The sequence below is a fragment of the Rhinopithecus bieti genome, unplaced genomic scaffold (assembly GCF_001698545.2).
Source record: "Rhinopithecus bieti isolate Rb0 unplaced genomic scaffold, ASM169854v2 scaffold_16999, whole genome shotgun sequence".
Lineage (NCBI taxonomy): Eukaryota > Metazoa > Chordata > Mammalia > Primates > Cercopithecidae > Rhinopithecus > Rhinopithecus bieti.
This window is the reverse complement of record NW_016808939.1, coordinates 818413-830509: the sequence shown is the minus strand read 5'-3', so window position 1 is coordinate 830509 and position 12097 is coordinate 818413. Positions and strand designations below refer to the sequence as shown.

Here is a 12097-nt window from a genome sequence, read left to right as displayed (position 1 = left end):
AAAAAAAACCCCCCCCCAACCCCCCCGCCCGGGGAAAAAGTGAAAACCCACCTAAAAAAAAAAAAAAAAAAAAAAAAAAAAAAGCATGATTCATTTTTCATAGGTGTTATTTGCAAGACAACCTACACTTCCTCCATGTTTGGAAACAGAAAGTAATTCAAGACTGGTGGTCTTGCAAACCAGGTTTCTGAGAAAAGATTAAAACCCTAATGCAGTGATTCTCAGTGTGGTACCAGACCACGACGGCATCAGCATCATCTGAAACCTTATCAGAAATGCAAATTCTGAGGTTTAACCCTAGACCAGCTTACTGCACTGCTGAAGGTTGAGCCTAGAAATTTATGTTGCAACAAATTTCTAAGTAACCAGAAATCCATGTTACAGCAAGTCCTCCTGGTGATTCTGTTGTAAGCTAAAGTTTGCAAATGCCTTAAGGCATCTATTATATGTTAACTTTCCTCCTACGCATCTAGAATACTACTTGTTATATATCATCCTGAGAAAAAAATTAAGCAAAGAGCCATCTTTACTTTTTTTTCTAAGATTTTTTTTGATGGAATGATTTCTCTTATTTCTGATAGACAAAACTCATAAACTCTCTTAGTGTCAGTATATTGGTGGTATATGTTATCAGCGTTTGCTTATCTACTACCATCTTTTTCTGGTTCCATAAAAATAACAGCTAAAAAAAATCTATACCTACATCATTGATTTTATTAAGCACAATTCTGATAGCTAAAGGCAGAAGGCTTTTATTTAGATTATAAATAAATGATGTTTTGAAACAATGTGTACCAGAATTCTATCCTGATAGTCCATTTTAGCTCCCTAGTATGTGGGAAGTAAATGAAACATGAGGAAATGAAATATCTTCCATGTCAATAATGGTGTTTACTTTATATATGATAACTTGAAATAAATTCAATAACTTTAGGCTATTTACTGCAGGAACAATCTCAGATAGCATGTACTCACCATCAAACAGTTCTAAATGATTCTGAACGATTCCTAGCATCTATCTTATGGTGAAATGTTGTGAGAATTGTTTAAGCACCTAGGAGGAAAAGGAACAGATATGTTCTGGGGATAAGATTTGTGGAAAAGTATGCTCTGTTGTCACTAGTATAAGAAAAGTAGATTTTCTGTCAGTGGTTCTTACTGTAACCTCAATATATTTATTACAAATGTCAGAATAATTGCATTCTGTATTTCAAGAGAGTAGTGATGACATATCTTTTGAAATTCTACTTCATAATATGATAGGAAAGCAGAAACTGAAGATCCTCTGCCTAGTTTCAAATTCTGACTCTGAAATTTATAAGCTCCATGTTCTTGGGCATATTATTTATTGCAAAGCTATTTTCAATTTTCTCACTTATAGAAAGGAAGTTATAGTAACACCTGTACCTTATAGATTTGTTATGATTATTAAATGAGTAAAAAAAATTAAGTTACTACAAACACTGCCTGGTACAGAGTAAGCATTATCTAAGAAATAAAATTATTTGCAGAGAAGTTATTTAGATCATTTTGTTCAAAGAAATATATCTTGTTTATTTTCTTATAGATCCAGGTAGACCAAGTACCATAGTCTGCTATTTCTGCATCGTGATTGCTATTTGGGCGGTCTACTCGTTAATATTCATTGTTAAGCCGTAAACTATCTTTACTTATCAATTTCTGAGGTTAGTGAAAAAATACTATACTTCAAAAGTTTAAGTTTGTAATCTCATTAATTCAGTGATCAAATGTTTCTCAGTCAACTGTTTTGTGCATTGAGCTAAAGGTTGTAGAGGCTATATAAAGAAGGAGCCTTAGTTGTTTTAGGGAGTTTTGGTTCTATTGTGTAAATTAGATATTTATATAATATAACAGAAGTAGGAAGTGAATATTTTCATTTGAAACAGAGAAAAAAAAAAAAACAGTGACAGTTTAATGACACTTCCTCTGGGCTTGAAAGAATAAAAGTGTTGATTGTAGCAAAATGCTGTGAAATAAACATTATCATTATTACCATTTAACAGTTATAAACAGAACAAATCTGAAATTTCAAGGTAACAGTCCTCAAGCCACAGAGGCCGTCAGTTAGCAGAAACCAGAACTATGTTCAGGCTGATCTGATTCCAAAGCCAGATCTTTTTTTGTCTACTTCTTAGGTAAAGGGATGGCAGAAATAAGATCTATCAGAACTTCCACTATTGGCATCCTTTTGATTTAACTTATCTTGTGTTTGAGCTGTTGATTGTTAGTGATTGGACAGTATGTTAGTCTCGCTTTAGTAAATAGATTTTATTATATGAAACTATGATGTAATTAAAATGTGGTTCATTTTGCAATAACAAAACAGGGACTAAAATTAATGTCTTTTGATGAACTATTATAGTTAAGTATATTACTTCCCGTAGATTTTCAGAAAATTAAATTCAATAAGCTAAGTAAAATTTCACTATTTTATTATCAAATAATTTTATATTTATGATATTTAAAAGCTTATTTGTTGAAAATAGTTAAAACAGATAAAGAACATAAACCCATAAATACATTAGTGAAGAACTGTAAAAGAAAGTTTCCACCAATAATTTACTTTCTCATAGCCTAGTAGGTCAAATATCTTATTCTGTTTTCCCCACATCACCATTGTAATCTAGGTAGTTTATTCCAACAATGGATGTTTATTATTAAGTACCCATAATATGTAATGTACTGTGTTTGACATAAATACCTATATCATAATGGGTTGTCATTTCTGTTCTGGGAACTTAATACAAATATATATTACTTCTACTTTGAGGTGATAATGGACTTACCATCTTGCCAAATAAGTTGCCATCTGTACAGAGCCTTATAAAATGGACTGTATTTCCCCAAGTAAAATGATGAAGGAAAGTTTTAAAGAAACCCAGTATAGCACAGCATGAAAATCCAGTCATTCCTAGAATGTATATTTAGAATGATTCTCTTCCCTTTTGGCTATGACACATCCTCCATCATGACGCTAGATTCCTCTTTTCAAAGGATGAATTTCACCACATGGCTCTCCCTCGTTAAAAGAAAATTACCTCCCATTGAAAGGAAGGAAGTAGATATTTCAATTTAGCATTGTTTGATTCCAAAGTCACCAAACTCATGACCTCTTGAAAATGGTCATGGAAAGAACATTGAAACTGGGAATAGAGGTCCTGGAATAAATTTAACTTTCACTGTTTCACAATCAATATGACCTTTCTGGGCACCTGCCAGAGTTTGGTCCAATTTGATAAGCAATTTAATAGCAAAGGAAAAAAAATCTGTTTGGGCATTTTTTTCTCTCTCTCTTCATTTTTTCTCTGCTCTATAAAGTCTTTTCCCTTCTAAGATAAGCATCTCAAATTCCTGTAGTCATTCCTCAAAGCACATTTGTTTCATTTTTTTTTTTTTCTAGATTCACCTCTCAGGAAAGGAGGAGTGATCTGGTGTTATTACTTCCTTTGATCCCGACATTTTGCTTGCCTGTATTAGATGGCATTACTGTTTTATCCAGATCACTGTTAACTGTGTCAAATGGTTTGCTCATATAAGCTTCTAGTCAAGTGAACCCATCACCCTGGATCCCTCTGGACAAAAGTAGAGGGAGGGAAACAAAACAGATTCTTCAATTAATAAGCCTCCCACTGTCAAACTGAATTTCCAGGGGCTGTTTGTACCTACAAGACTTTTATTACATAATGGGTTTCTATTTATGATTGCTCTCATTTTGATATATTTATAACTTACATTGTCATCTGTTTAACATTTTAATGTGAAACTTAAAATATGATTTCTTGATGATTATTAATAATCCATGTGTAGTTTATATTTACTTTCATTCTAACTTTCACCAAAACACCAAGATGTAAATTGAACTCTTAGGAGTGTGGGTGCCTCAGGTACCTAAGCTCCTTTAGTGTGGATATCTCCAAGACTTCCTGTTTCCTATGAAAGGAAATTTAGAACAATTTCAAGACCGAAGGCAGTACTAGTCATCACTATGTCATTTTCGGCTACACTCCACATACGTAAGGGGTGTTGCAGAAGCAGTTGTCAAGATAATTTTCTGGACTATGCAAGTTCTATCTGGATTTCAATTGGCATCAGTGTATTTGCCTTGGGGCTGTGCTGTGACATTTAGTATCAATAGTGGACTTATTCTCAGAGAAGAAAAAATACAAAAGAGAGAAACATCAAAAGAGGAAAATATTGAAGAGAAACTGAANTTGATTTTATTAAGCACAATTCTGATAGCTAAAGGCAGAAGGCTTTTATTTAGATTATAAATAAATGATGTTTTGAAACAATGTGTACCAGAATTCTATCCTGATAGTCCATTTTAGCTCCCTAGTATGTGGGAAGTAAATGAAACATGAGGAAATGAAATATCTTCCATGTCAATAATGGTGTTTACTTTATATATGATAACTTGAAATAAATTCAATAACTTTAGGCTATTTACTGCAGGAACAATCTCAGATAGCATGTACTCACCATCAAACAGTTCTAAATGATTCTGAACGATTCCTAGCATCTATCTTATGGTGAAATGTTGTGAGAATTGTTTAAGCACCTAGGAGGAAAAGGAACAGATATGTTCTGGGGATAAGATTTGTGGAAAAGTATGCTCTGTTGTCACTAGTATAAGAAAAAGTAGATTTTCTGTCAGTGGTTCTTACTGTAACCTCAATATATTTATTACAAATGTCAGAATAATTGCATTCTGTATTTCAAGAGAGTAGTGATGACATATCTTTTGAAATTCTACTTCATAATATGATAGGAAAGCAGAAACTGAAGATCCTCTGCCTAGTTTCAAATTCTGACTCTGAAATTTATAAGCTCCATGTTCTTGGGCATATTATTTATTGCAAAGCTATTTTTCAATTTTCTCACTTATAGAAAGGAAGTTATAGTAACACCTGTACCTTATAGATTTGTTATGATTATTAAATGAGTAAAAAAAATTAAGTTACTACAAACACTGCCTGGTACAGAGTAAGCATTATCTAAGAAATAAAATTATTTGCAGAGAAGTTATTTAGATCATTTTGTTCAAAGAAATATATCTTGTTTATTTTCTTATAGATCCAGGTAGACCAAGTACCATAGTCTGCTATTTCTGCATCGTGATTGCTATTTGGGCGGTCTACTCGTTAATATTCATTGTTAAGCCGTAAACTATCTTTACTTATCAATTTCTGAGGTTAGTGAAAAAATACTATACTTCAAAAAGTTTAAGTTTGTAATCTCATTAATTCAGTGATCAAATGTTTCTCAGTCAACTGTTTTGTGCATTGAGCTAAAGGTTGTAGAGGCTATATAAAGAAGGAGCCTTAGTTGTTTTTAGGGAGTTTTTGGTTCTATTGTGTAAATTAGATATTTATATAATATAACAGAAGTAGGAAGTGAATATTTTCATTTGAAACAGAGAAAAAAAAAAAAAACAGTGACAGTTTAATGACACTTCCTCTGGGCTTGAAAGAATAAAAGTGTTGATTGTAGCAAAAATGCTGTGAAATAAACATTATCATTATTACCATTTAACAGTTATAAACAGAACAAATCTGAAATTTCAAGGTAACAGTCCTCAAGCCACAGAGGCCGTCAGTTAGCAGAAACCAGAACTATGTTCAGGCTGATCTGATTCCAAAGCCAGATCTTTTTTTGTCTACTTCTTAGGTAAAGGGATGGCAGAAATAAGATCTATCAGAACTTCCACTATTGGCATCCTTTTGATTTAACTTATCTTGTGTTTGAGCTGTTGATTGTTAGTGATTGGACAGTATGTTAGTCTCGCTTTAGTAAATAGATTTTATTATATGAAACTATGATGTAATTAAAATGTGGTTCATTTTGCAATAACAAAACAGGGACTAAAATTAATGTCTTTTGATGAACTATTATAGTTAAGTATATTACTTCCCGTAGATTTTCAGAAAAATTAAATTCAATAAGCTAAGTAAAATTTCACTATTTTATTATCAAATAATTTTATATTTATGATATTTAAAAAGCTTATTTGTTGAAAAATAGTTAAAACAGATAAAGAACATAAACCCATAAATACATTAGTGAAGAACTGTAAAAAGAAAGTTTCCACCAATAATTTACTTTCTCATAGCCTAGTAGGTCAAATATCTTATTCTGTTTTCCCCACATCACCATTGTAATCTAGGTAGTTTATTCCAACAATGGATGTTTATTATTAAGTACCCATAATATGTAATGTACTGTGTTTGACATAAATACCTATATCATAATGGGTTGTCATTTCTGTTCTGGGAACTTAATACAAATATATATTACTTCTACTTTGAGGTGATAATGGACTTACCATCTTGCCAAATAAGTTGCCATCTGTACAGAGCCTTATAAAAATGGACTGTATTTCCCCAAGTAAAAATGATGAAGGAAAGTTTTAAAGAAACCCAGTATAGCACAGCATGAAAATCCAGTCATTCCTAGAATGTATATTTAGAATGATTCTCTTCCCTTTTGGCTATGACACATCCTCCATCATGACGCTAGATTCCTCTTTTCAAAGGATGAATTTCACCACATGGCTCTCCCTCGTTAAAAGAAAAATTACCTCCCATTGAAAGGAAGGAAGTAGATATTTCAATTTAGCATTGTTTGATTCCAAAGTCACCAAACTCATGACCTCTTGAAAATGGTCATGGAAAGAACATTGAAACTGGGAATAGAGGTCCTGGAATAAATTTAACTTTCACTGTTTCACAATCAATATGACCTTTCTGGGCACCTGCCAGAGTTTGGTCCAATTTGATAAGCAATTTAATAGCAAAGGAAAAAAAATCTGTTTGGGCATTTTTTTCTCTCTCTCTTCATTTTTTCTCTGCTCTATAAAGTCTTTTCCCTTCTAAGATAAGCATCTCAAATTCCTGTAGTCATTCCTCAAAGCACATTTGTTTCATTTTTTTTTTTTTTCTAGATTCACCTCTCAGGAAAGGAGGAGTGATCTGGTGTTATTACTTCCTTTGATCCCGACATTTTGCTTGCCTGTATTAGATGGCATTACTGTTTTTATCCAGATCACTGTTAACTGTGTCAAATGGTTTGCTCATATAAGCTTCTAGTCAAGTGAACCCATCACCCTGGATCCCTCTGGACAAAAGTAGAGGGAGGGAAACAAAAACAGATTCTTCAATTAATAAGCCTCCCACTGTCAAACTGAATTTCCAGGGGCTGTTTGTACCTACAAGACTTTTTATTACATAATGGGTTTCTATTTATGATTGCTCTCATTTTTGATATATTTATAACTTACATTGTCATCTGTTTAACATTTTAATGTGAAACTTAAAAATATGATTTCTTGATGATTATTAATAATCCATGTGTAGTTTATATTTACTTTCATTCTAACTTTCACCAAAAACACCAAGATGTAAATTGAACTCTTAGGAGTGTGGGTGCCTCAGGTACCTAAGCTCCTTTAGTGTGGATATCTCCAAGACTTCCTGTTTCCTATGAAAGGAAATTTAGAACAATTTCAAGACCGAAGGCAGTACTAGTCATCACTATGTCATTTTCGGCTACACTCCACATACGTAAGGGGTGTTGCAGAAGCAGTTGTCAAGATAATTTTTCTGGACTATGCAAGTTCTATCTGGATTTCAATTGGCATCAGTGTATTTGCCTTGGGGCTGTGCTGTGACATTTAGTATCAATAGTGGACTTATTCTCAGAGAAGAAAAAATACAAAAGAGAGAAACATCAAAAAGAGGAAAATATTGAAGAGAAACTGAACTTAAAAAAAAACAGAAAAGGCCGGGTGCGGTGGCTCAAGCCTGTAATCCCAGCACTTTGGGAGGCCGAGACGGGTGGATCACGAGGTCAGGAGATCGAGACCATCCTGGCTAGCACGGTGAAACCCCGTCTCTACTAAAAAATACAAAAAACTAGCCAGGCGAGGTGGTGGGCGCCTGTAGTCCCAGCTACTCGGGAGGCTGAGGCAGGAGAATGGCGTAAACCCGGGAGGCGGAGCTTGCAGTGAGCTGAGATCCGGCCACTGCACTCCAGCCTGGGCAACAGAGCGAGACTCCGTCTCAAAAAAAAAAACAGAAAAAATATGCAATAGTTTCTTGTGGTAGAACCAATGCTATTAGGTACATTTCCTGTTTGGAGTTTGACAGAGATTATGATTTCCAGCATATTCAGGCAATTATCAACTAGATCATTTTTTCTGTTTCACACCCTCTCATGATATAACCTATATGTTTTAATAATTTTAATATATAATAACAAATTGAGAGACTTAATATTAGCTGCTCTTGTACATGTGTATTAGCAACACATATTCTCATAAACCATGAAATATGAGACCAATTATTATACTGTGCTTATCCTCATAAGTTTCAAATATTGCAAACCAAGGATTATTCTCCATATTTTACATGACCTTGAAAAACATCTGACCTTTTCTGCTAAATAGTCACCCAGGTTACTGACATTTCATATCAATAAAATGTTTTCAGTTAACCTACCTAGGCATTATTTCATTATTCGACATTTGGTGATCTTGGTAAAAAAAAAAAGTAACATAACAATTTACGTTTAAAAACCCTGAAGCTAAAGAAACTAACTTCTAAGACTTCAGTGTTATAACTGATGTTCAGGAACTATGAACAAAGAAAATTAATGACTTATATAAGTTTCTATTATCCTCTTTTGTTATCCCTATCCTTCTGAAATTAATGTAAATTTTATCAATGGGTTTCACATCATTCATGATCATTCATGTAGATTCAATACTCTGATGAATGATATAGCCTAGTTTGACCACAGCATTTCAAGTAGACAATTATACTAGCTATCGGGAGAACCAGCCCCCAATATTTCAATGTAGGTTCTTTCTATTTTCCCTAAGAGTCAGCTGGTCTGAGAAATAAAGAGAAAGAGTACAAAAAGAGAAATTTTACAGCTGGGTCTCAGGGGTGTCATCACATATTGCAAGGACCATGATGACAACCCTGAGCTGCAAAACCAGCAAGTTTTTATTAGGAATTTTGAAATGGGAGGGGGTGTATGAACAGGGAGTAGGTCACAAGGATCACATGCTTCAAAGGGCAATAAAGATCACAAGGCAAGACAAAATTAGAATTACTGATGACAGTCTATGTCCCACTGTGCACGCATTGTCTTGATAAACATCTTAACAGGAAACAGGGTTCGAGAGCAGATAACTGGTCTGACTAGAATTTACCAGGCTGGAATTTCCCAATCCTAGTAAGCCTGAGGGTACTGCAGGAGACCAGGGCATATTTCAATCCTTATCTCAACCATATAAGACAGACACTCCCAGAGCCGCCATCTATAGACCTACCCCCAGGAGTGCATTCCTTCCCCAGGATTATTCCTTGCTGGGAAAATAATTCAGTGATATTTCTCCTACTCACACATCCATCTATAGACTTTCTGAGAGAAGAAAACTATGGCTGCATTCTGCCCGACCCCACAGGCAGTCAGACCTCATGGTTATCTTCCCTTGTTCCCTGAAAATCGCTGTCATTCTGTTCTTTTTCAGGGTGCACTGATTTCATATTGTTCAAACACAAATGTTTTACAATCCATTTTTACAATAGTGGTCCTGAGGTGACGTACATTTTCAGCTTAAAAAGATAACGTGATTAAGAGATAAGTAAAGACAGCCATAAGAAATTTTAAGAGTATTGATTGAGGACGTGATAAATGTCCATGAAATCTTCACAATTTATGTTCGGAGATTGAAGTAAAGACAGGCGTAAGAAATTATACAAGTATTAATTTGGGGAACTGATAAATGTCCATGAAATCTTCACAATTTATATTCTTCTGCCTTGGCTCCAGCCAGTCCCTCCATTCGGGGTCCCTGACTTCCCACAACACTAGCAGAAGTCCTAAACTAAACCTGCCCCTGAATGTAAGTATAAAATGAACCTGAAATGAAAGGACATACTTAGGTGTCTAAACAAAGTGGTAATACAGTCCTTCACACAGCTGAGCAGTCTGCATGCAGATACCAGGTTGTACACTCAGCTATATTGTAGATAGAAACACTGGGAAAGGAAAGGCCACATTAGCGGGCTTCATCCAGTCACAGGAACACTTAGAGTTGAGCAAGTTGAATTCGTTACTCACTGCAGCAAGAGAGAATGCACACAGTGGGGAACTGTGGGGCATCTCAGTAGGAGCAGGTGACAAAGAACCTGACATAGGATTTGGGCCTGGTTTGAGGAATCTTAGGGAAAGTCTGAGGAAGTAGAGGTTTGCTTTGGGTTGGGTGTTGACAGAAATTTTATGGCAGTTCTATGACTAGTTATCTCAATACATCTTATCTGTAGGAAGAACAGCCTAGGGCAACCATAAAGCTGTAATTAGTTAAAGTACCCCTCATTCATTTTGTGAGAGGGGGCTCTTTGGTATTTTGAAGTTTTTACAATGACCTTGTCTGAAGTGAATGTTCTTTAAGATTGTTAATATCCAACAGGAGAACATAATGGCTTATCTGTGAACCCAAGAAGTATAAAATCACATTGGGTCTGAGTTGTGAAGTCAGATCAGTTTCCAGTATCATGGTTGGCCATTCTCTCTCTCTTTTGTTCTCTCTCTCTCTCATACACACACTCTCTATCTTTATTATTCTCTCTCCTCTCCCTTCTTTTCTTCCTTCCCTCGCTCTGTGCCCCCTCTGTCCTCCCTTTCTCCCTCCCTCCCTCCCTCACTTCCTCCCTTCCTGGAAGAAAAACCTCCAACATGGCACTCTTTTGGGATTTGTATTGCTACTAAGAACTGACCAAAGATCAAGGAAGGCTATAGGTCCCTGCCCAACAACCTCACCAAGACTTGAGAATAAGAAAATCTTAGTCTAAATTCATCCAATTTCATTTTAGTAAACAAGCATAAAACTGTCATATTGCCTGTTCTTATGTACTTGAATATCTTTCCATTGATATTCCTCGTAACTATTAAACTCTGTTGTGGAAGTCCCCAAAGCAGTCATGGACAATATGTAAACAATTATAATACAACTTTATTTACAGTCAACGGCCAGATTTGGCCTGTCAGCTGTAGTTTACAAAACTGCCATGTAAAGGCAAAACCAACTGATCTTCTGGTCATATTGGGCAACTTCTGTAAAAGATTTGGCATAAAACCAAACAGATCACACAAGGGGTTTGGGGCTCACACTTTTTCTATCCAACCATATGACTAACTTACACTAGTTAATTAACTACCTATCTTGTGCAGATTTCTATGACATGAATGTTGATTCTTGATTAGGGGATTTCAAATGCTAATTAATCAAGTGCTAAGCACCTTTTAAGCATAAGTTGCACACATGTGCTTCAAACTCTTCGTACAAAAGTATTTAAAGTAAATTACCACTCAGATGATGTATTTGTGAGATTTGGGTTTGTCAGGACAGAGATTCACTTGAGTACCCTAAGTATTGGATATTGAGTCTGATGATGCAGGTGTTGATAAGAGAGATGCACTGAGAATTCACGGGAGGAGCAAAGCTATACTACAGCTTGACATTAGGAAGGCTGGAATGAAATGCCGTTCAGGAGATGAGACAGAAGCTAGACAGTTCTTTTGGTTTCCTCCTATATCTTAATAAAATTCAGTTTTGCTTTCCCTACTCCTACTGCCTCATCAGTTCTGTATCTATATATTTTCTCCTTTACAATTACATATTAGCTGTAGATTTTACTTAGCCATCCTTTTGACTTTCTCCTATTTTTGGCTCCCTCATTGCCTCTCTCTTTCCCAGGGTATTCCAGCTACTGATGTTGCTACTGTATCTTTAGTCATTCACAGAGTTCCCATTTGATTTCTCCAGATGGAGATTTTAATGACATCTCAATCCTGTTGTAAAAGTATTTTTCCATCCTTGGTTTGGCTTTTCCTTTTTTTGTGGGGTTGTGGCAGAAATATTGAAATGATGTGTTAGTGTTGTCTTTATTTCATATTAACTACGCATGAACATAATATGCCTGAGTGAGTGAGTGAATATATGAATGGAGAGTTGACTCTCTATAGTGTTAACAGGAGAGCCACTGACTTTTTTTTTCCTTTTAATGAT

General features: G+C 35.1%; 1 protein-coding gene across 3 annotated transcripts in view; it reads left to right on the top strand.

The window, feature by feature from the left end:
* Positions 1–12097, top strand: part of SPOCK3 (SPARC (osteonectin), cwcv and kazal like domains proteoglycan 3) — a 506317-nt gene that overhangs the window by 155242 nt on the left and 338978 nt on the right. For 2 of the 3 annotated variants that reach the window (XM_017887896.1, XM_017887897.1), the window contains exon 3: positions 10267–10275. The exons of the other annotated variant lie outside the window; for it this stretch is intronic. In XM_017887896.1, coding sequence (XP_017743385.1) covers positions 10267–10275 — 9 coding nt within the window. The remainder of the gene's footprint in view (positions 1–10266; positions 10276–12097) is intronic. 3 annotated transcript variants of the gene reach the window in all.